The 25,347-nt window shown below is 46.3% G+C and overlaps 1 protein-coding gene across 1 annotated transcript in view; it reads left to right on the forward strand.

Annotated features, from left to right (window-relative positions):
• Positions 1-25,347, forward strand: part of LOC143933026 (uncharacterized) — a 156,553-nt gene that overhangs the window by 129,734 nt on the left and 1,472 nt on the right. Inside the window, exons 27-29 of the mRNA XM_077455944.1 lie at positions 847-1,083; positions 8,241-8,397; positions 9,659-9,727. Coding sequence (XP_077312070.1) covers positions 847-1,083; positions 8,241-8,397; positions 9,659-9,673 — 409 coding nt within the window. The 3' untranslated portion in view covers positions 9,674-9,727. The remainder of the gene's footprint in view (positions 1-846; positions 1,084-8,240; positions 8,398-9,658; positions 9,728-25,347) is intronic.

Genomic DNA, 25,347 nt, shown 5'->3' on the forward strand with positions numbered 1-25,347 from the left:
TGGGCACAACTGCAAACCTACCAAGACATGGCCGTCCACCTAAACTGACCGGGCCGGGCAAGGAGAGCATTCATCAGAGAAGAGCCAAGAGGTCCATGGTAACTCTGGAGGAGCTGCAGAGATCCACAGCTCAGGGGGGAGAATCTGTCCACAGGACAACTATTAGTCGTCTCTCCACAAATCTGCCCTTTATGGAAGAGTGACAAGAAGAAAGACATTGGAGGAAGAAAGTCATAAGAAGTCCTGTTTGTAGTTTGTGAGAAGCCATGTGGGGGAGGGGGCAGCAAACATGTGGAAGAAGGTGATCTGGTCAGAGGAGACCAACATTCAACTTTTTGGCCTAAAAGTAAAACGCTATGTGTGGGGAAAACTAACACTGCCCATCCCCCTGAACACACCATCCCCACCGTGAGACATGGTGGTGGCAGCATCATGTGGTGGGGATGGTTTTCTTCAGCAGGAAAGCTGGTCAGAGTTGATGGGAAGATGGATGGAGACAAATACAGGACAATCTTAGAAGAAAACCTGTTAGAGTCTACAAAAGACTTGAGACCGGGGCGGAGGTTCATTTTCACTTAGGGGGTGTACTGACTTTTGTTGGCAGCGGTTTAGACATTAATGTCCGTGTGTTGAGTTATTTTGAGGGGACAGGAAATTTACACTGTTATACAAGCTGTACACTCACTACTTTACATTGTAGACAAGTGTCATTTCTTCAGTGTTGTCACATGAAAAGAGAGAAGAGAAGATTTACACAAATGTGAGGGGTGTACTTACTTTTGTGAGATACTGTACCTACAAGGATTTCTAGGTAGGTAACCTTTTTGTTGTGCGTTTCATTTCCAGGCACGCAGAAATAAACAGCCCCACAGCAAATGTCAGCTATTCGATTTACATAATAGACTATCCGGATGAATTTGTGACCACTCTCTCCCACTCCGACCCCCTGAATGTGGAGGACTCTATTCCCATTGCAGTGCAGATGCCGGATCTGGTTGCTAATAGCTTAAATCTCAAAGTGGCGAATATTTATGTCTCTTCTGACAAATCAAGCTCCACCCAGTACAATCTTCTACAGGACGGGTAAGTACCCAGTAGGCTGGTTAGCAATTCTATGTGATCTTTGTACACTTTTGCCTCGTTTCCATTGAGTGGATCGGTTCGGGTCGGTACAGTTTGGAAGGGTTGGAATGGTCCGGCCTGTTCAGGTAAGTCGGAACCACCAGGGGCCATACGGGGGTTTAGAAAAAAAAAAAGAAGCCTAGCGTGGCGTCACACTGATTGGCAGACGTTTGTTCTGTCCTCCAATCAGTGGAATGTATTGTAGCTCCGCCCTAACCGTACCGTACCATTTTCTATGGCCCCACATCTGAAGCAAGACCATGAATGGTGCGGTATGGTTTGGTTGTATGGGCCGCTTTCATAATGGAAACACTCAAAATAGAGTACCGAACTAAACCGTACCGAACCGTACCGAAACGGATCCGCTCAGTGGAAACGAGGCATTAGACTGCAGAAATAATTCACTAAATGGCCAGAATGTATCACTTTAGGAGGTAGGTTGCTGTAGTGTTGGCCTTAAAGTGGGCGTAAACCTCAGATATAAAATATGAACACAGCATATCCCTCTATAGTGGGCACTCTCGATCCAGAGCACTACGTGTCATTTCTGTCTGCTTCTTCATTCCTCTGCTATCGGCATAAAAGTTTAGGACCAGTGGCGGCCGGTGGTAATATTTTTTTTGGGGAGGGGGGGTTGGCAAACAGTACCACCCCCAGTCGGTTGGCTTTCCCCGCCCTTGCTCTCCACGGGCAACGCAGTGGCTTCCGTTTCCTCTCTCTTCCTCTGCGGCCAATTGGGACTCTTCCCTTTTCGGCCAATTGGAAAACGGGTCTCAGACCTGCTTCTGATTGGTCGGATTGAGGATCAGTGTTTCGATAGCAAATATTAAAGAGGAAGTAAAGGCAAAAATGAAAAAAAAAAAAAGCACACTCTGTAAGGCAAAGGCATAATGAGCTAGAATGCATAGCATAGTAGCTCATTTTGAATAACTTACCTGAGAACGAAGCCCCCGAAGCGGTCCTCCGTCTTCATCTTCGCCGCTGCCATGGATCCCGGAGCGACTTCCGGGTCTCGCGGCTCCGGTAAATCACAGTGCACAGTGGACGTCACTCCCGCGCATGGGAGCCGACACTCGCGGCATATCGCCGCGATCTGCGGCCTGCCCGGTGCGCCTGCTCGCCTCTGTCGACGGCGCACGGCTGTCTTCGGGTAAATATCTCCTAAACCATATAGGTTTAGGAGATATTTCTTGGACCTACAGGTAAGCCTTAATCTACGCTTACCTGTAGGTTAAAGTTGGTTGTAAGGGTTTTGTAGGGGTTTACAATCACTTTAATTCGCTGTTGTAACACCTGGGTGGGCTCCTGGCGCAATGCTCTGCACCATGAGCCCACCCTATTTTGAAGCCTATTAGAACCTCTGACTCTAATCCGGTGCTGCAAAAAAACACAGCGCCGGCGAAATTCACACATCCGCATCCTGTCAAAATAGCGCCCATGGATACAGCATGGGGGGGGGGGCGACTGCCGTGGATAGAGGGGACCGCGCTTCCGTACCCCCTAATGGACGGGCTGCCACTGGTTAGGACCCTTGTGAGATGTCTGTGGCTCCACTGATTCCATTTCTTCTCATTCCTACGAGACCAGGACTAGAACTGAGGAGATGGGGCCATCAAGACAGCGAGGTTGATTTACTAAAACTGGAGAGCGCAAAATCTGGTGCAGCTGTTCATGGTAGCCAATCAGCTTCCAACTTCTGCTTGTTCAATTAAAGCTTTGACAAAAAAAAAAAAAAAAAACCTGGAAGCTGATTGGTGGTGGTGAACAATCCAACGGATCTTTGTGCGTGGCTTTTGCAGCTACTTTAGACAGCAAGCAATACCTACCTAACAAGGCCGGAGCCACACCTTTACATTTCTGCTTGATATGTTTCCCCATTAAAGGGCCCATTAACCACTTCAGCCCTGGAAGGATTTACCCCTTCCTGACCAGAGCACTTTTTGCGATTCGGCACTGCGTCGCTGACAATTGTGCAACGTTGCACCCAAATTGACGTCCTTTTTTTCCCCACAAATAGAGCTTTCTTTTGGTGGTATTTGATCGCCTCTGCGGTTTTTATTTTTTTGCGCTATAATCAAAAAAGTGAAACAATTTTGAAAAAAATTCATTATTTTTTTACTTTTTGCTATAATAAATATCCCCCAAAAAATCTATAAAAAAAATGAATTTCTTCCACAGTTTATGCCGATTTTGTATTCTTCTATATATTTTTGGTAAAAAAAAAATCGCAATATGGATTGGTTTGTGCAAAAGTTATCGCTTCTACAAAATAGGGGATAGATTTATGGCATGTTTATTAATTTTTTTTTATATTAGTAATGGCGGCGATCTGCGATTTTTATCATGACTGCGACATTGCGGTGGACAGATCGGACACTTTTGAGACTTTTTTTTGGGACCATTGGCATTTATACAGCGATCAGTGCTATAAAAATGCACCGATTCCTGTGTAAATGACACTGGCAGGGAAGGGGTTAAACACTAGAGGGCAATCAAGGGGTTAACTGTGTTCCCTATGTGTGTTCTAACTGTAGGGGGGGGGGTGGGCTCACTAGAACATGACAGAGATGACAGGGAGCAGTAGATCTGTCATATTGCTAGACAGAACAGGGAAATGCCTTGTTTATATAGGCATCTCCCCGCTCTGCCGCTCCATGACACGATCGCCGGGACACCAGAGGACATCTAGTCTGCGGGACCTGCGGGCGCGCTCCCGCTAGCCGCGACGTATGAGTACGTTGTTTTGAGCACCCGTGCCACTGTGCCGATCTATATCATTGTGAGCCGGTCGGCAAGTGGTTAACATCAGCCGGCTGTGAAGGGCTGCTTTGCTCAAGAGAGGCCCAACCCATTGACAATCCATTGCTTCCAATAAGACCAGTTCCAGGTCATGTGTTGGTGTGCATTGGGTGGAAATGGAGCAGGCTGCATTTATATACAGAGTGCAATATGTGTAATAACATGCAATTTGAGGTATTTCTTTTGTCTCAATGGAAAATGTATTGAGGAGAAAATCACCTGGGTGTGAGAAGGTCCGAGGTGTGAGGAATTATGGGCCACAGCACATGTATTCATTTATTGTGTATGCAACAATGATTCCACCAATTACAATGGGAACTGAAGACTTTGATGCTGAGTAACAGGAATAATATAATGAATACGCGTCATTAGGGCTGAAACAACTAATCGATTATGAAATTAATCGATTACTATTTTCATAATCGATTAATCAGCCAGTAACAAAATGGGGTTAAAGTTAATGAGTCTGATGATATTTACTAGATTGACCCTTTAATAGTATATCTCTCCTCTAATAGTATATACAGTATATCTCCTCTAATCGTATATACAGTATATCTCCTCTAATAGTTTATACAGTATATCCCCTCTAATAGTATATACAGTATATATCCCCTCTAATAGTATACTCATTATATCTCTCCTCTAATAGTATATACAGTATATATCTCCTCTAATAGTATACTCATTATATCTCTCCTCTAATAGTATATACAGTATATCTCCTCTAATGGTATATACAGTATATATCTCCTCTAATAGTATATACAGTATACAGTGCCTACAAGTAGTATTCAACCCCCTGCAGATTTAGCAGGTTTACACATTCGGAATTAACTTGGCATTGTGACATTTGGACTGTAGATCAGCCTGGAAGTGTGAAATGCACTGCAGCAAAAAAGAATGTTATTTCTTTGTTAAATTTTTTTTTAAATAGTGAAAAGTTTATTCAGAGGGTCAATTATTATTCAACCCCTCAATTCAACAGAATTCTGTTTGGTTCCCCTAAAGTATTAAGAAGTAGTTCCGGCACAAAGAACAATGAGCTTCACGTTTGGATTAATTATCTGTTTTTCCAGCCTTTTCTGACTATTTAAGACCCTCCCCAAACGTGTGAACAGCACTCATACATGGTCAACATGGGAAAGACAAAGGAGCATTCCAAGGCCATCAGAGACAAGATCGTGGAGGGTCACAAGGTTGGCAAGGGGTACAAAACCCTTTCCAAGGAGTTGGGCCTACCTGTCTCCACTGTTGGGAGCATCATCCGGAAGTGGAAGGCTTATGGAACTACTGTTAGCCTTCCACGGGCTGGACAGCCTTTGAAAGTTTCCTCCCGTGCCGAGGCCAGGCTTGTCCGAAGAGTCAAGGCTAACCCAAGGACAACAAGGAAGGAGCTCCGGGAAGATCTCATGGCAGTGGGGACATTGGTTTCAGTCAATACCATAAGTAACGTACTCCACCGCAATGGTCTCCGTTCCAGACGAGCCCGTAAGGTACCTTTACTTTCAAAGCGTGATGTCAAGGCTCGTCTACAGTTTGCTCATGATCACTTGGAGGACTCTGAGACAGACTGGTTCAAGGTTCTCTGGTCTGATGAGACCAAGATCGAGATCTTTGGTGCCAACCACACACGTGACGTTTGGAGACTGGATGGCACTGCATACGACCCAAAGAATACCATCCCTACAGTCAAGCATGGTGGTGGCAGCATCATGCTGTGGGGCTGCTTCTCAGCCAAGGGGCCTGGCCATCTGGTCCGCATCCATGGGAAGATGGATAGCACGGCCTACCTGGAGATTTTGGCCAAGAACCTCCGCTCCTCCATCAAGGACCTTAAGATGGGTCGTCATTTCATCTTCCAACAAGACAACGACCCAAAGCACACAGCCAAGAAAACCAAGGCCTGGTTCAAGAGGGAAAAAATCAAGGTGTTGCAGTGGCCTAGTCAGTCTCCTGACCTTAACCCAATTGAAAACTTGTGGAAGGAGCTCAAGATTAAAGTCCACATGAGACACCCAAAGAACCTAGATAACTTGGAGAAGATCTGCATGGAGGAGTGGGCCAAGATAACTCCAGAGACCTGTGCCGGCCTGATCAGGTCTTATAAAAGACGATTATTAGCTGTAATTGCAAACAAGGGTTATTCCACAAAATATTAAGCCTAGGGGTTGAATAATAATTGACCCACACTTTTATGTTTAAAATTTATTAAAATTTAACTGAGCAACATAACTTTTTGGTTTGTAAGATTTATGCATCTGTTAATAAATCCTGCTCTTGTTTAAAGTTTGAAGGCTCTAACTTATTTGCATCTTATCAAACCTGCTAAATCTGCAGGGGGTTGAATACTACTTGTAGTCACTGTATATCCTCTAATAGTTTTTCCAGTATATCCCCTCTAATAGTATATACAGTATATATCCCCTCTAATAGTATACTCATTATATCTCTCCTCTAATAGTATATACAGTATATCCCCTCTAATGGTATATACAGTATATTTCCTCTAATAGTTTTTCCAGTATATCCCCTCTAATAGTATATACAGTATATATCCCCTCTAATAGTATACTCATTATATCTCTCCTCTAATAGTATATACAGTATATCCCCTCTAATAGTATATGCAGTATATATCCCCTCTAATAGTATACTCATTATATCTCTCCTCTAATAGTATATACAGTATATCTCCTCTAATGGTATATACAGTATATATCTCCTCTAATAGTTTTTCCAGTATATCCCCTCTAATAGTATATACAGTATATATCCCCTCTAATAGTATACTCATTATATCTCTCCTCTAATAGTATATACAGTATATCTCCTCTAATGGTATATACAGTATATTTCCTCTAATAGTTTTTCCAGTATATCCCCTCTAATAGTATATACAGTATATATCCCCTCTAATAGTATACACATTATATCTCTCCTCTAATAGTATATACAGTATATCCCCTCTAATAGTATATGCAGTATATATCCCCTCTAATAGTATACTCATTATATCTCTCCTCTAATAGTATATACAGTATATCTCCTCTAATGGTATATACAGTATATATCTCCTCTAATAGTTTTTCCAGTATATCCCCTCTAATAGTATATACAGTATATATCCCCTCTAATAGTATACACATTATATCCCTCCTCTAATAGTATATACAGTATATAGCCTCTAATAGTATATACAGTATATCTCCTCTAATAGTTTATACACTATATCTCTCCTCTAATAGTATATACAGTATATAGCCTCTAATATTATATACAGTATATCTCTTCTAATACTATATACAGTATATCTCTCCTCTAATAGTATATACAGTATATCTCTCCTCTAATAGTATATACAGTATATCTCTTCTAATACTATATACAGTATATCTCTCCTCTAATAGTATATACAGTATATCTCTCCTCTAATAGTATATACAGTATATCTCTCCTCAAATATATACAGTATATCCCTTCTGTCTGTTATTCTCAGAATGGATTAGATATTTTGCTCCCTAACCATATAGTTGGTTATTTATATTTGCATAGAGATATTTAAGAATAAATTGCCCTTTTTTTAAAACTTTACATATTAACTAAATTATACACCACACTTTTTTTTTAAGGTTATTAACCGATTAATCGAAACAATAATCCAACTAAACAACTAATCCATTATGAAAATAATTAGTAGTTGCAGCTCTACATGCCATATATTGTTCCTCTATAATATATACGGCGGTGTCTTGGATTACGAGCATAATTCGTTCCAGGAGAATGCTTGTAATCCAAAGCACTCGTATATCAAAGCGAGTTTCCCCATAGCAGTCAATGGAAACTCAGATAATTAGTTCCACGGTGACTGCTATTGTATGCAGCACCGCATGTGGCTAGAGGTGGGAGGGGCGCCAGAGACACTCGGAAACACTCAGAGACGCTCGGAGCCGATCGGATGCACACAGAGTGTTTCTGAATGTTTCTAAGTGTCTCTAAGCGGCTCAGAGTGCATCCAAGCCGCTCCGAGTGTCACCTCTGGTCAAATGTGGTACTGCACACCCCATTGGCTTGAATTCTGCTCATCGTGTGAGACAACACTCGCAAACCTAGTCAGGATTTAATAAAAAAATAGCTCATATTGCGAAACGCTCGTAAACCGCGTCACTTGCAATCCGAGGTATTACGGTATTGTATATTATAATGAACACACCTCATATATTGTTCAGCTCTAATAGAATGTGCCAGTATTGTGTTCTCATCTAGATTACAGTAAAATTGGAAAGTATGGAAAACTGATGAATGTTTTCTGTATCCAGGTGCCCAGCTACCAATATATCGGCTGACCAGCTAAGAGTGGAAAGCAATGGAGTCGGCAATGAAGCTCGGTTTGCTACAAAAGTCTTCCAGATTACCAATTCAAAGACTGCCCGTCTCTCAGCCAAATTTGAACTCTGTGTTGGTGATTGTAACTCGGTAAGACCCAACATACACATAGAGGGCGCTCTGTGATTTCTGTGCCTGAGGAAGTAGTAAGGGCTTCTTTAGCCATCTGGGTAATCAGTCAGCGACCCAATGGAACCACTGGTTAAAGCCCCAAACATTTTCTAGCCCTGGGTGAGCTCAGCTGGCAATAGCCTGAGGGTGCCAAGCAGGGGCGTAACTATAGGGGGTGCAGCAGTCTCGACCGCAACTGGGCCCTGTGCTGCAGGGGGCCCATGCAGCCCCCTCTACATATGGCCGGAAGCAGCATAGGCAGCTAGGGGTACCAGTGCACCATGCACACGGGTGGCTGGAGGTGGAGGGTGACTAGCAGAGCTCCATGCTCGACTATCGCACTGGCTGCTCTTTAGTTGTGCATTCCCCGCATGACCTGTGTCCTCAGCCGGCTCCTCAGAGTACCCCTCTCCTGCTCCATGTATTGCCGCTCAGTCCGATGTCTGTTCTCCCCAGCCAGATTAAAAAAAAAATAATAAAAAAAACTACTGATGCCAGTGGTGGAACTACAGGGCTCACAAAGGTCATACCTGTGACCACACCCTGGAGTTCCACCGCCGGACTCGGAGGGAAGGGCCCTGGCTGGGGTTCAGGGGGGCCCTTCATGGTTTCTTGCATCGGGGCCCTGAAGGTTCTAGTTACGCCACTGGTGCCAAGTTTGGGGGTTAGTGACCCTTTTTCTGCTAGACGGGAGTGCTACCCACTAAACCACTGTGCCACCTGGATCAGCTTATCCATTGCTCCCTACTGTCCCTGATTTTGCGGGACTGTCTCTCTTTCCTCCTCATTTGTCCCTCATTTTGGTCTGATCTATATAGTTGTATATAAAATTTACTTTTTATCTATCAAAAAGTGTTTTCCAGCACAAAACCTTTCATCTGATTTCTTAATTGCTGCATTTGTAAATTCCAAAAGCCAATATAAAGGAATAGTAGTGGTAAAAAAAAAAAGCACTTGTGGGTTTTATCAATCTTGTTTTTTTTTTGTACAATTCTCCTTTAAGGGGGCGTGGCAAGGGGTGTGTCCTATGCCTGCATACGTTTGCTGATAGGTGTCCCTCATTCCCATCTCAAAATGTTGGGAGGTGTGGCTTATCTGTTGCTGCAAACCAACCACGTAAGAGTTATATATAAGACATTAGTACCATATACAATGGGTGTATTTCCTCCCAATACAAGGTACCCAACTAAAGCCCCGCCCACACTGGAGTCTCTGTTAAATTATTTGTATTTCCTTACAGATCTGCAGCCCTTAATCCAGATAATATCCAGAACTTTGCAGGAAGGGTCGGTCTCAATTTTGGATGCGGGTAAGTCATCTCATGTTCACAATCTTGTTACAATAATTTACACGTTGCTTTCTAAGCCCTTGTACACACGGTCGGAGATTCCGACAACCAAATCCGTCGGAATTTGTCCGACGGATTTTGTCTGAAACTGTTGCATACACACGGTCGGACAAAGTTGTCGGAAAATCCGACATGATGACGTTATTTTGTTACGACCAGGGGCCGATCCAAGGGGGGGCAACGGGACAATTGCCCCCCCCCCCCCCGAAATAGTAGCACTGTCTGCACTGACATGACATGTCTCCCATTCTCTGTCGCTGCCTCTGCCGAGTCTCTCTCACATCAGCCGATCAGCGGTGCAGAGAGAGAGACTCGACTAATACCAGGAGCAGGAGGAACAGGTGGGTGGAGCCTCTTCCCTGCACTCGTTGCTAGCGCCTGGGCCGCCTGGCGTCTAGCAACGAGTGACGTCAGTGAGTCACGTCGGACTCCAGTCTCACTCTCAGAGCCCACGTGACTCACTGTAACATGCCAGGGAGAGAACAGTTGCAGTCGCACTCGCAGTTGCACTGAGACTTGAGTCTCAGACGAGTGACGTCAGTGAGTCAGGTCGGACTCAAGTCTCAGAGCCGATGTGACAGGAGCTGAAGCCTCAAATAGGGGAACAGTTGTTGCTGCAGCTGCAGTTTAGAGTTTAGACAGACTGTTAAAATGTCCAGCGTCCACTGTAAGTGGCTGAGCGCCACTATTCTTCCTTCTCCGCCCCCAACTTGTGGCAAGTGACAATCTGCAAAGTGTGGCAGGTGATGTGGCAAGTGACAATTCACAACATGTGGCAGATGACGTGGCAGGTGGACAATCCGCAACGTGTGGCAGGTGACGTGGCAAGGGACAATCCGCAACGCGTGGCAGGTGACGTGGCAAGTGACAATTCGCAACATGTGGCAGGCGACGTGGCAGGTGGACAATCCGCAACGTGTGGCAGGTGACGTGGCAAGTGGACAATCCACAGTGCGTGGCAGGTGACGTGGCAAGTGACAATTCGCAACATGTGGCAGGTGGACAATCCGCAACGTGTGGCATGTGACGTGGCAGGTGGACAATCCGCAACGTGTGGCAGATGACATGGCAAGTGACACGCTCAGGGCTCCCACTGATTCTGCATTAAGGTGAGTTGAACCATTTCATTTTATATTGCAGTGTAATAATATAAATAATGCTCTTCAATCATCCTGACACCATAACAACTATGGTGCCATGATGATTGAAGCGCCAACACCAGCCATTTCCCTCATAAAAAAACAAACTTATTTTCTGGCAGTGCCCCTCCCGAGACTAGACTCTGGATCTGCCCCTGGTTATGACGGGACTACGTTCAGGCTAGTAGCCAATAGCTTTGGTGTAGGAATTTGATCTGAGCATGCGTGGCACTTTGTCCGATCGGAATTCTCTACACATGATCGGAGTATGTCCGATCGGAGCATTTTGACGGAAAATTTTACCAACAAGTTGGAAAACTTGGTCCGTCCGATGGAGACCACACACAGTCGGAATATCCGACAAAACGGTCCGAAGGGACACATTCCGTCGGAATCTCCGACCGTGTGTACAAGGGCTTAAAGCCCAACTTCAGACAAAACATTTTTTCTTCTTTGTTTTGAATAACGCGGGGAAAATGGCCAAAGCTTCTGTGAAGGACAAATACTTCCCATTCTTCCAGACAGGAAGTGAGAGCAAAGCTCCAACAGCAGCTCTGGCAAAATTAAAAATACTTTTGTTAAAGGGGAAGTAAACCCCTCCTATCGTTTTTCGTCAAGGAAGCTGCCATTTTGGCCTCTGTTTAATCTTCAGCTGCCATGATGCCGCACATGTGATCAGGTCTGACACCAGCCATTGGATGGTTTGACAGTTGGTTGAGAGCACAACCAACACAGCTCTCAACTGTCCCTGATTTCGAGGGACTGTCCCTGATTTCGAGGGACTGTCCCTGATTTCGAGGGACTGTCCCTGATTTCGGAGCAATGTCCCTCTTTCCTCTTCATTTGTCCCTCATGTTGTTCTTATCTATATAGTCGTATATAAAATGCACTTTTTATCTATCAAAAAGGGTTTTCCAGCGCTAAACCTTTCATCTGATTTCTAAATTGCTGCATTTGTAAATTTTAGAGGCCAATATAAAGGAATAGTAGTGGTAAAAAAAAAGCCCTTATGGTTTCTGTAAACTTACATATTTTACCAATAAAAACCATTGGAAACAAAAAAAAAAAAAGCCCTTGTGGATTTAAAGTGGAGGGCCACCTTAAAAAACAAAATGACATTAAAATGTTCCAAAAAATCTGAAAAAAACAAAAATTTAATTTATTTTTTATTTTTTTTAACTTACCAGAAATGCCTGTTGCTAGGCAGATCATTCTTTTTTTTTTTTTTTATTCTTTATTTAGTTTTCTTTTTTTTTTTTCCCTTACACATAGAATAAGACAAAAAATACAATGAAAATACATTCAATCCATATCTCATTCTTTTCTTAAAATCTTTTACAAACGTACAAAATAAACATTTCCTATCCCTCTTCCACCCCCACCCCCCCCCCTCCCCGTCTTGCAGTGGGTTTGGAGCAATATCCACCCTTGCCAACCCTATGTATATCATACCCGGATTTATTTTACCATTTCTTCTACATACCTCCATGATTTTTTAAATTCTATCCATGCTACCCATTTATCCTTACGCCCCTCTCTAGGTACCCTTTCTTCCTCCTCTCCCTCTGAGCATTCCATATTCTGTATTTCATTTACCCTAAGTATCCAATCCCGTATCTTAGGACTGTCCGTCTCCCGCCATTTTTTAGGGATTAGGCTTTTCGCGGCGCTGAGCAGTATGGGGATTAAAGAGGACATATATTGCCTCACAGAGCTTTCGGTCCCGTGAAACAATACAGTCCAGGGGTCTTCTGCTATGTCTTTATTTGTTACGACTTTTATTAATTCTAACACCTCCTTCCAATACTTTTTAATAATCGGGCAATCCCACCAGATGTGAGCCATGGTTCCTATTATCTTGCACCCCCGCCAGCACTCTGGGGATTGCGCGGTTACAAATTTACCTAGTTTGTCTGGGGTCGCATACCACCTTGCGAGGCACTTATAATTTAATTCAGTCAACTTGTGGTTAACCGTCGCACTATGCGTTAGTTTCATTATTTTCTCCATTGTCTGTATACAACATCGAGTCCCCAGCTCTCTTTCCCATTTTTTAATGTAAGGCGGACCATCCCGACCTTCCCCCGCAGATAGAATTTTATATATTCGACCTATGTTATTTTTTGATTTATCTCTACGGCAAAGCCGCTCGAGAGGCCTATAATCTTCGTCGCTTCTAATTGGATGGGGCAATTTTAAAATAAAATGTCTTAACTGAAGGTACCTCCAAGTGTCTATACGCATAAGTTCCGTGTTCGACCTTAGTGCTTGAAACGTGTTTATTTTACCTCTGTAAATAATATCTTTTACTTGTGCATTGTTATTTATTATCCAGTTTCCCCCCACCTCCTGCTTCCCCGGCATAAAAAAATTGTTGTCTTTTAAAAAAATCAAAGGTGAATTATAGCTCCATTTGTTTTGTGCATGTGTTCTGTCCCATAATCTAAGTGCAATCCGTGTTATTTCGTGTGTGTTTGGTCCTACTGACCTATATTGAGGAGGATTCCAAATAATTCGTCCTAACTGTGCTTGACTCATTGCCTTTTCTACTTTTACCCACCTTTTATTATTTACCTCTTTTCCCCATTCCACCACCCGAGTGAGTACCACCGCGTTATAATATTTTTTAAAATCCGGAACGGCTAGGCCCCCCTTTTTTTTATCTCTGCTCAGTACCGCGAAGGCTATTCTTGGTTTTTTATGTTGCCAAATATACCTTGAGATCAACCCCTTTAATGTCCTGAAGAATACTGGGGGGAGCGATATGGGCAGCATTTGGAACTTATATAGAATCTTTGGGGTCAAAAACATTTTGACCGCATTGATCCGCCCTAACCAGGAGAGGTGGCTTATTGACATTTTTTTTAATTCTCTCTTAGTTTCTTCTAATAGGGGAATGTAGTTGTTAACATATATTTTCTTAATAGTGTTGGAGAGGTAGACTCTTAGATATTTGATCTCCTTTCGCCATGGAAACCTAAATTCCTCCTGGAGTCTTATCTTTTCCTGTCCTTCGATGTTGATATTTAGGACTTCGGACTTGTTGAGGTTTATTTTTAAATTCGAGAATTCCCCATATTTTTCCAATAGCCTCAACAAGTTCGGAATCGTGATCCTTGGGTTGGAGATATAGAACAACACATCATCTGCATATGCTGCGAGTTTGTGCTCTTCCTCTCCAACCGTGATCCCTTTTATGTCTGGGTTCTCTCGGATAGAGGCCAATAATGGTTCCATGGACAGGACAAATAAAAGTGGGGACAACGGACACCCCTGTCTGGTGCCGTTCTCCATTTGAAAATGGGAGGAAGACATCCCATTCACTTTTACTGACGCCTGAGGGTGATTATATAACACCTTGATCCATTGGATCAATCTTGGTCCCAGACCCATCACTTTCAGAGTTTCAAACATGAGTCCCCAGTCTACCCTGTCGAATGCTTTTTCTGCATCTATCGACAGGAGTAGTCCTGGGGACCCTTTCGTTTTTAAGGCCTGTAGAAGGAGCACAGAGCGAACTCCGTTGTCCCTACCTTCCCTCTCAGGGATAAATCCGACCTGGTCCGGGTGCACCAGATCGGACATCCTGTCCTTCAGCCTCGATGCTAAGACCTTGGCAAATAATTTGGTGTCAGCGTTTAGTAAGGCTATTGGCCTGTAACTCGAACACAGAGTACTGTCCTTGCCCTCCTTTAGCAACACCGTAATTGACGCCCGCAGGGCCTCTCCTCCCATCCCAAAATATTTACCTAAGCCATTCATATACTTACAAAGTGTTAGGAACGTCTAGTATTGAGTCTGACTTGGTGGAAGGGGACCTCTCCTACGGCTCTGGTTCCGGTCTCTCTGGAATGGGGACAGGGAGACAGGAGCGCAGCGGGGTAGAAGAGTCCGGCCAGGTGCAGCAACCGGTGCTGGGTAGGTGAGGATCCTAGGAGCAGGAACTCTCAGTAGTATGGAAGAAACAAGGAGAAGGCTGCTGACTGTGGATCCTGGATGGATAAGGTCCGCTGGACGAGGAGGTAGCCGACTCAGGAGCAGGCAGGAATCAAGCAGAGGTGTCAGGTACAAGCAGGAGGTTCGGCAACAGGAAAACAGTCCAAGAAGGGTCAAACAAGCCGGGGTCGGAGCAGGAGAGGTCAGCAAGGTCAAACGGAGCCGGGTCAGGTATCAGATGAGTAGCAGACAGGTATCAGGTAACTTCAGGCACTAGCTGCAGACGAGACAGCACAGAACCACAACAACTGTGCCCTTAAAAAGGGCCACTGGCGCCAATCGAGCTAACATACGCTCGTGCGTGCGTGCGCTGCGCGTACATACGATCGTCGTGCACCCGCGCGCGTCGGAAGGCGCTCGTGCCTACGACGACCCGCAACACGAACGCGTGTGCGCGCACGGAGAGCCGGTCGAATGGAACGGGCGGATTCCTGACATTGCCCCCCCACAAGGGGCAACCTCCGGGTGCCCCTAGAGGCTTTCTTCTCCGGGTGAGCAGCAAAGAAAGCCTGGATCAGTCTATTGGCATGTACATTAGAAGCAGGTTCCCAAGAATTACTCTCTGGGCCATAGCCCTTCCATTTAATAAGAAACTGACCTTGTCCCCGTCGTCTTCTGAAATCCAGAACGGCCTCAACTTCAAATTCTTCATTGCCATCAACTAGCACAGGGTCAGGTGGTCTTGTTTCTCTACCAGGGAAGGGATCAGGTACAGCAGGCTTAAGAAGAGCTACGTGAAAAACTGGGTGAATTCTCATGGAATCAGGCAGGAGCAGTTCATAAGACACCTCATTGATCTTTCTCTTAACGGGAAATGGACCCAGAAACTTGGGTGCCAATTTCCTGGAGGGGCATGCTAACTTTAAATTAGAGGAAGACAGCCATACCTGGTCCCCGACTTGAAGGATTAGTTCTCCCCTTCTTCCTCGATCGAAGCTCCTCTTACTGTCAGCCTGAGCTTTGGTTATGACCTCCTGAAGCGTCCGATTATTCTGTTGCAGGAAGGATATCCTATCCTGGATCGCTGGAACCTGGGATTCTGTAGGAACATCGGGAAGAAAAGACAAATTAAAACCGTAGTTGGCAAAAAACGGGGACTGCCCAGTGGTGGCATGGCTGGCATTGTTATAGGCGAATTCCGCCAGAGGTAACAGGGGGACCCAATCGTCCTGGACAAAAGAAGAGAAGCATCTAAGATATTGCTCGAGGGTCTGATTGGTGCGCTCCGTTTGCCCGTTGGTCTGTGGGTGGTAGGCGGAGGACAGAGCCAGTTCAATTCTTAAAGATTCGCAAAGGGCTCGCCAGAAGCGGGAGGTGAACTGGACCCCTCTATCGGACACAATATTGATGGGTACCCCGTGGAGCCTGATTATTTCCTTAATAAAGACATGGGCAGTCTCGGTTGCAGAGGGGGTTCCCGCTAAGGGTAGGAAGTGGGCCATCTTGGTCAGACGGTCACAAACTACAAATATGGCAGTGCAGTTTTCAGAAGGGGGAAGTTCCACAATGAAGTCCATCGTGATCATCTGCCAAGGGCGGTCGGGTGCGGGAAGAGGTTTAAGCAGCCCCCAAGCCCGATTTCTGGGAACCTTATTCTGGCTGCATACGGGGCAGGTGTTTACATATTGCTTGCAAAATTCCCTCACGCCTGGCCACCAGAAGGAACGCTGTACTAGTTCTAAAGTCTTGCGGACACCAAAGTGCCCAGCGAGCGGGTGGTCATGACAGAGACCCAAGACCTTAATTCTCACGTCTTCAGGGACGAAGATCAAGTTGTCCTTCCAAAGCAGACCCTCCCTGGATGCTAGCGAGATTCCCGGGGGACCGGGAGAGGAGGAGGAGGCATTCTTGAGCAGAGTTACTAGATCTGGCTGGATGAGAAGAAAAGTATTAGCAGGGAGGATGGTATCCGGGAGTGTGGTGTCCTTAGGGCTGTCAAACATACGGGAAAGTGCATCAGGCTTAACGTTCTTAGATCCAGGACGATAAGTTATATGAAAACAGAACCGGGAGAAAAAGAGGGCCCAGCGAGCTTGCCGAGGTTTCAGGCGTTTTGCGGAGCGGAGGTACTCGAGGTTTTTGTGGTCCGTGTAGATGAGCACGGGGTGTACCGCCCCTTCGAGTAAATATCTCCATTCCTCCAAAGCGGACTTAATGGCAAGTAATTCCCGGTCGCCTACATCATAATTCCTTTCCGCTGGAGAGAGTTTTCGGGAAAAGAACCCTACGGGGTGCATCAGGTCGTCCACGCCAAGGCGCTGGGAGACTACCGCCCCTACTGCTATCTCAGAGGCGTCAACTTCTAGAATGTAAGGTCTGGATGGATCCGGGTGGCTGAGGATAGGAGCGGAGGTGAACAGGTCCTTAAGTCTCTTGAAGGCAGCCTGGGCTTCAGGACCCCAAAGAAAGCGTGTATTTTGCTTGGTAAGCTGGGTGATGGGGGAAATAATGGCAGAGAACCCTCTAATGAATTTTCTATAAAAATTAGCGAAGCCCACAAAGCGCTGGATGCCTTTCTTGTCAGTAGGGGCTGGCCATTCGAGGACAGCAGCGACCTTTTGCGGGTCCATCTTGATGCCTGCTGGGGAGATTTCGAGGCCGAGGAATTGGATCTCCTGCTGTTCAAATTTGCACTTCTCGGCTTTAGCATAGAGTCCATGTTCCCGGAGCCGAAGCAGAACTCTGCCGACGTGCCCCCGGTGCTGCTCCAGGGACCTGGAGAAGATCAGAATGTCATCAAGGTATACGATGACAAAGATATCCAAGAAATCACGGAAGACATCATTAATTAAATGTTGGAAGGTGGCTGGGGCATTACACAACCCGAAAGGCATTACCAGATACTCGTAGTGCCCAAAACGAGTTCGGAATGCGGTCTTCCATTCGTCACCTGCTCGTATGCGGACCAAGTTATAGGCACCTCTTAAGTCCAATTTAGTGAAGATGGTAGCTGACCTCAGCTTCTGGAAGAGCTCAGGAATCAGAGGTAGGGGGTAGCGATTCTTGATCGTAACCTTGTTCAATTCCCGATAGTCCACACAGGGTCGAAGAGATTGATCTTTTTTGGTAACAAAGAATATTCCAGCCCCGGCAGGAGATGTGGAATGACGAATGAACCCCTTTTGGAGATTCTCGGAAATGTAAGCCTTCAGGGCCTCTTGTTCCTTTTCGGATAAAGGGTAGACACGTCCAAACGGGATCTCAGCCCCAGGAAGGAGCTCAATGGGGCAATCATAGGGACGATGTGGGGGTAGGGAGTCAGCCCCCCGTTTACTGAAAACGTCCAGAAACTCATGGTAAGGTTCGGGGACAGATTGGCATAAGTCCAAGTCTGGGTCTAGGCAGAGGAGTGTTCTGGTGTGTATAGAAGCCCCAGGCAAGCAGTGGTCCCGGCAGTAAGGGGAGAGGAACTTCACCTCCCTTGTAGTCCAGTCGATGGAGGGATTATGGGCCTGCAGCCACGGAATGCCCAGAATCACAGGGAAAAGTGGGGATGAGATGACATCCAGGGTTAATAGTTCAGAATGTTGGCAGGGAGTAGAGGCGGATAGTGGAAGGGTCTCCTGGGTGACTCGGCCGGACTTAATCTGAGAACCATCGGCCAAAAAGATAGCAAGTCCATGAGTCTTTTTCTGTAGTGGAATCGAATGCAGGTCGGTGAAGGCGGAGTCGATGAAGCAGCCGCAGGCTCCGGAGTCAAGAATGGCATTAACGTGTATGGTTCTTCCCGGCAGCTGAAACGAGAGCAGAAGGACAACATGGAGAGGGTTGGAAGGTGGGTTAAAGGAACTGTGAGACACAGGTGAGAGGCACTTACGTGGCTTTACAGGACAGTTGGCCACATAGTGCCCGGGGCCGCCACAGTATAGGCACAAGTTCATTTGACGGCGGCGGGCTCGCTCTTCAGGAAGCAGAGAGGGTCGGAGTAGTCCAAGTTGCATCGGTTCCTCAGGAGCAGGAGGCACACTGGTAGGTCCTCTTTGAGGAGGCGGAGAGAAGAAAGGTGTGGGAGACGAGGTCCTAGCCGTCATCCAGGCAGGTCTCAGTGGTTGGGAAGAGCGTTCGGCCCTACGCTCGCGAAGTCTGCGGTCTATTTGGATGGCCAGAGCAATTAAGTCCTCCAAAGCGTCAGGAGTGGAGACACGAGCTAACTCATCCTTGAGGCTTTCAGACAGGCCCATACGGAATTGGTGTCTAAGGGCCGCCTCATTCCACAGGGTATCTGCGCTCCAGCGTCTAAAGTCAGAGACGTAGTCCTCAGCCGTCCTGCGGCCTTGCTGGAGCGCAGTTAATGCAGACTCTGCGGTGGTAGCCCGTTGGGGGTCATCGTAAAGTTGCGCCATCCCCTCGAAGAAGGTGGCGAGAGTCTGTATAAGGGGGCTGTCATTCTCCAAGAGATGGTGGGCCCAGGACTGAGGCTCTCCTTGCAGGAGAGAAATGACAAACCCCACCTTGGTGGCCTCCAGAGAGAAAGTCCTGGGCTGGAGGGCAAAGTAAAGCTGGCAAGCGTTGCGAAAAGCCCGGAACTTGGAGCGGTCCCCAGAAAATCTCTCAGGAGTGGGAACCCTAGGCTCAGGTGGGAGCATCATGACTGCTGAATGTGCAGCTGGCTGGACAGGAGGAGGCTGAGGTATGGCGTCAGATGATCCCGGAGTAGAGAGGTGCTGGACACGTTCCTCCAACCTGGAGTAGCCATCCTGAAGGGATTTCACGGCCTGGGTGAGGGCCGCAAGGTGGGAGCAAATCTCCTTCATGGCGGAGGTCCCTTCCGCAGACTCAGACATGGCTGTCTCGTACTGTTAGGAACGTCTAGTATTGAGTCTGACTTGGTGGAAGGGGACCTCTCCTACGGCTCTGGTTCCGGTCTCTCTGGAATGGGGACAGGGAGACAGGAGCGCAGCGGGGTAGAAGAGTCCGGCCAGGTGCAGCAACCGGTGCTGGGTAGGTGAGGATCCTAGGAGCAGGAACTCTCAGTAGTATGGAAGAAACAAGGAGAAGGCTGCTGACTGTGGATCCTGGATGGATAAGGTCCGCTGGACGAGGAGGTAGCCGACTCAGGAGCAGGCAGGAATCAAGCAGAGGTGTCAGGTACAAGCAGGAGGTTCGGCAACAGGAAAACAGTCCAAGAAGGGTCAAACAAGCCGGGGTCGGAGCAGGAGAGGTCAGCAAGGTCAAACGGAGCCGGGTCAGGTATCAGATGAGTAGCAGACAGGTATCAGGTAACTTCAGGCACTAGCTGCAGACGAGACAGCACAGAACCACAACAACTGTGCCCTTAAAAAGGGCCACTGGCGCCAATCGAGCTAACGTACGCTCGTGCGTGCGTGCGCTGCGCGTACATACGATCGTCGTGCACCCGCGCGCGTCGGAAGGCGCTCGTGCCTACGACGACCCGCAACACGAACGCGTGTGCGCGCACGGAGAGCCGGTCGAATGGAACGGGCGGATTCCTGACACAAAGCTTGGGGACCAGGGTCTCTTTGTATTTTTTCAGATACGAAATCGTGAAACCGTCTGGTCCCGGGCTTTTCCCGGAGGCGGTATCTTTCAACGCCTTATAGATCTCTTCTTCTGTAATGGGTCTGTCTAAGTTACATCTATCGTTCTCATCTAAAGTCGGTAATTTCACTTTGTTCAGGAATTCCTTAATTTTATCTATTTTCCCTTCATCTTTTGCCCCTTTCTGGCCTATATTGTACAGAGCTTCGTAGTATTGCTTAAACACTTCCGATATCTCCCTGGATGTGTGGGTCATCTTCCCATTCTTATCTTGTATTTTATCTATAAAATTATTCCCACTCTTCCTTTTCAACTGTCTAGCTAGATGTCTACTTATTTTATTTCCCAGGTAATACCTCTCTCTGGTTCTCCTATCCAATGTCCTTTTTGAGTCCTGTTCCATCATATCTTTAAGTTCATCTCTCTTAGTCACCAATAGATGGAAATATTTCTGCTGTTGCCCCCCTGTTTTTTTATGGGCCTGTTCTAGTTTATAAACCTCTTCTTTTAGACTTTCAATTTTTTCTAGTCTTTCTTTTTTTTTCCTTGTGCCCATGGAGATGAGGATACCCCTGATGTATACTTTATGTGCCTCCCATAAAGTGGCACCTGAGATTTCCTCTGTATCGTTAATAGAGAAATAAAATTCAATTTCCCTTAATACTGCCTCCGCAATTTTCTCATCCTGCAAGAGGCTCTCGTTCAGGCGCCATGTGAACGGTGGCCTCTGCATTCCGAGTATCCTCATCCTCACTGACACCGGAGCATGATCTGACAGTGTAACTATTCCAATCTTGGATTCCATCACGAGATCCAACAACCTATGGTCGACCAGTATGTGATCCAACCGGGAGTACGTCCCGTGCACGGGGGAGAAAAAGGTGTAATCTTTTTTTTTATCGTGCTGCAACCTCCATACATCCATCATTTGATGTTGTTTCAACCAAAGTTTAATCATCTTCCGTGCCTTCATATTTAACCCCCTAGCCTGGGACGTACTATCCCAAGATGGGTCCATACAAAAGTTGAAATCTCCTTCCAGGACCACATCCCCCATCTTAAAATCCTCTAACTTCCCCAATACTATCTTCAGATATCTTATAGGGTTTTTGTTGGGGCAATATACATTTGCTAGGGTGAGAATCTTGTCCCCTAATTTTCCCTTTACAAACAAGTAACGGCCATCAGGGTCTGTCTTTCTGTCCATCACTGTGAACTTTATACCTTTCTCGAACCCTATTGCCACTCCCTTAGCCCTCTTTATCGGCGAGTCCCCATATAGCCAGTTTGGATAATTAGCCGAGTATAGTTTAATATTTGAATCTTGAGACAAGTGAGTCTCCTGCAGAAATACCACCTCTGCTCTGTACTGCTGTAGTTCCTTTAACAATTTGTGCCTCTTACCCACAGAATTCAGACCCTTTACGTTGTAAGACAAGAAATTTACATCTGTCATTTATATTTTTCCAGTTAGAAATGAAGCGTGATATGTAATACCTTGGTTGACTCTGCAAGACACCTCCCCCCCGCCCGACCTCCCCCCCTCCCAACCTTCCATCATCCCCCCCTCCCAACCTCCCCCCCTCCCGCCCCCTGGCCAAATCCTGGCCTCTATTCTGCAGCTGAGGATCTCCTCCATTCTGCAGACTTCTCCCACTAGGGTGTGACTCCGACTAAGGCCCCCCGTGTCTGGGTCCCCCCGACCACCTTCCCCTAAGGGGGAAGGGGGTCCCCTCGCAGATGGGGTATGATGTCCCGGGGTCCCACCTGATCCTTCCACCACCCTCTTACCTCCATCCTCCCACCCCTCTCCCCCCCCCCCCCTCCACCCCAGAGAAAAAGGGGAAGAAGATAAGAAAAAGAAAAGCAAAAAACACACAGAAGTAAGCAGCAAGAGAAAAACCATCCAAAAGTCATACTCCCCCATCAATGTCCCCTATGTAAGTCCATTAGGGAACTTTGAGGGTCGTTGGGACTGGGATCCCTAGATTATTGCAGAAAACCTCCAGCTCATCAAGGAATTTTAATCTAAATGTTCTTCCATCTCTTTGGACCAATAGGGCCGCAGGAAATCCCCAGCTGTATCTGATATTTGCCGCTCTCAATAGTTCTAATAAAGGTTTTAAGAGTCTCCTCCGGGCCAGTGTTCCTGCCGACAGGTCAGAGAAAATCTGTATAGAGACCCCTTCATATTGTAAGGGGGGTAACCCCTTAAGCCTACTCCATATCTTGGCTTTGTCTTCATAGTGGCAAAATTTTATGATTACGTCTCTCGGGACCTCTTCCCTCAAACCTGGGGGTTTCCTCACCCTGTGTACCCGATCGATCTTTAAGACCTCTCCTACTTCTTTTCCCAGAATGGGGTTAAAAATTTTTCCCATCTTAACCCCTAGATCTTCTCCCTGTTGTTCAGGCAATGCTCTGACCCTCAGATTTTGCCGTCTATTCTGGTTTTCTTGCTCATCCAGCTTATACAAAGTATCCCGCTGATCCGTTTGCAATTTCTTTACTTGCGTTTTCAGTTCTAATATTTCATGGGCCTGTTTTCCTGTTAGTTCCTCTGCCTCTTCCACTCTCCTCAGTAAATGGCCCATATCCGTCCTGACATTTGAAATTTCTACTTTAATGGTATTTTCAAGTTTGGCGAACATTTCCAACATTTCACTTTTTGTGGGGATTTGGGCGATATCCCTCTGTCCCCGCATTTTACCATCCATTTCTGAGTCCGATTCCTCCCCTGAATTAGCTCCCGGGGCCCCTGCTGTCTTGGATCCTTCTCTCTTTTTCTCCTTTGCCCCCTGCTGCTTTTTTTCTATTCCGGGGCTTTTTAAACTGGTTTCCTTCAGGTACTTCTGAATCGTACTTGTATTCAGATTCTCTTTTGGTTCATTCGCCTTTTGATTTCTTCCCCTCATGTTTCCCCCTCTTATCCTTTGCCTCCCCAGGATTATTAAGGCGGAAAAAACAACACACAAAAAAAAAAAAAAAAAAAAACAATTCTTTGTTCAGTCTCTCCTTAGTTGTGACACCTGCCCTGCGCTGAAAGCTCCAACTTCAGATCCACTTTCACCTGCTCTGTGATTTTAAGCGGGGAGAACCCTCCCATCTAGCTTTTACTGCGATTTCGCATGCAATCAAGATGAGATTTGCAGTGCGCTTCCACAGCAAGGGCCACCCATTGTCCCGCTTAGCATTCCGGCGATTAACCGCTATACTTTATACGCAGGGCAGATACATCAATTTGTAGGTATATAACATCTTGCACGTCATTTATAATTACACTCCATTTAATCCTGTTTTACATCTTGATCTTTGATATATGATCCTCTGGCCTCAGTTCATTGAGCCCCTGCTGTTCCACTCCTCACTCCCCAGAGTCTCACCAGCCCGGGTCTCCGTGGACATTCAACAGGTGATAATCAGATCAGGATCGGGTAAAGTTCTGCGTATATTCAACAACTGTAGTTCAGAGTAAACAATAAACAAAAAATAAATACCTGGGGAGGGAGAGGGATCTTATAGGGTGCTTATAGGGTGCTCCATCCTTTAGTCTGCGTTCCGAATAGCGCTCCTCTGCCCACGCCGCCTCCGAAGGGGAGAAAGCAGAGAGTGTCCACTTAAAGCTCCGCTATCTTCCAGTGCTTCAGGGTTATCTTGAGGCTTTAATTTGAGTTATCTGTCTGCCAGGTCCTGGAGCATGGCTGTGCTCGTATCCTCTTTGGGTCTTGTGTATGTACAGCGAGCGCTTTACAGGGATGTAGAGGGAGAAATCGGCGGTTTCTTTGCCGGCCTGTTAAAGCCCCTGCTCACTAAGGTTATGCTCTCCTGCTCGTACCAGCCGTATGCTTAAGGATGCGGGAGGGATGGGATGGCACGGACCGGGCGGCTTCATACATGGAGCTCGGCGTCCTTTCCCCTCGCGCTGCTCCAGCTGATCGGCGGGACCGCCCCCATCTGCTCACACTAGCGCCGTCATCGGGTCCCTCCCCTCTCTCACGGACAGCTCTCCATCAGCCCTCCCGGGATTTGCCGCTAGGCAGATCATTCTAATCTGCCTCTTCCTACTCCGTAGTGATCTTCAGTCTTCTCTCCTCCTCGCGTTGTCTTCTGGGTAATGGGGCGCCCTGTTTTCTGGGAACTGCGCGTGTCCCAGAACACAGCTCGCCCCATTCACAAAGCGATGCGCGACTCGCGCATGCGCAGTAAGGAAAACGGGCAGTGAAGCCACAAGGCTCCCCTGCCTGTTTCCCTTAGATAGAATGGCGGCCCCCGGGACCCGAGAGCCGAGGGACGGGTCGGCCTCGGGGGCGGCCGACATCGTGGGCACCCTGGACAGGTAACTGCACTTATTAAAAGTCAGCAGCTACAGTGTTTGTAGCTGCTGACTTTAAAAAAAATCTTTTTTCAGCTGGCCCTCCCCTTTAACCACTTACAGACCAGACCATTTTGCTGGTCAAAGACCAGACTACTTTTTGCGATTCGGCACTGCGTCGATTTAACTGACAATTGCGCGGTCGTGCGACGTGGCTCCCAAACAAAATTGACGTCCTTTTTTTCCCACAAATAGAGATTTCTTTTGGCGGTATTTGATCACCTCTGCGGTTTTTATTTTTTGCGCTATAAACAAAAATAGAGCGACAATTTTGAAAAAAACGCATTATTTTTTACTTTTTGTTATAATAAATATCCCCCAAAAATATATAAAAAAACATTTTTTTCCCTCAGTTTAGGCCGATACGTATTCTTCTACATATTTTTGGTTAAAAAAAATCGCAATAAGCGATTATTGATTGGTTTTCGCAAAAGTTATAGCGTTTACAAAATAGAGATCGTTTTATAGCATTTTTATTAATAATTTTTTATTATTTTTTTTTACTAGTAATGGCGGCGATCAGCAATTTTTATTGTGACTGCGACATTGTAGGGGACCCATCGAACATTTTTGAC

This window comes from Lithobates pipiens, unplaced genomic scaffold, assembly GCF_037356315.1.
Source record: "Lithobates pipiens isolate NorthernLeopardFrog02 unplaced genomic scaffold, aLitPip1_a1.2 Scaffold_27, whole genome shotgun sequence".
Taxonomy (NCBI): domain Eukaryota; kingdom Metazoa; phylum Chordata; class Amphibia; order Anura; family Ranidae; genus Lithobates; species Lithobates pipiens.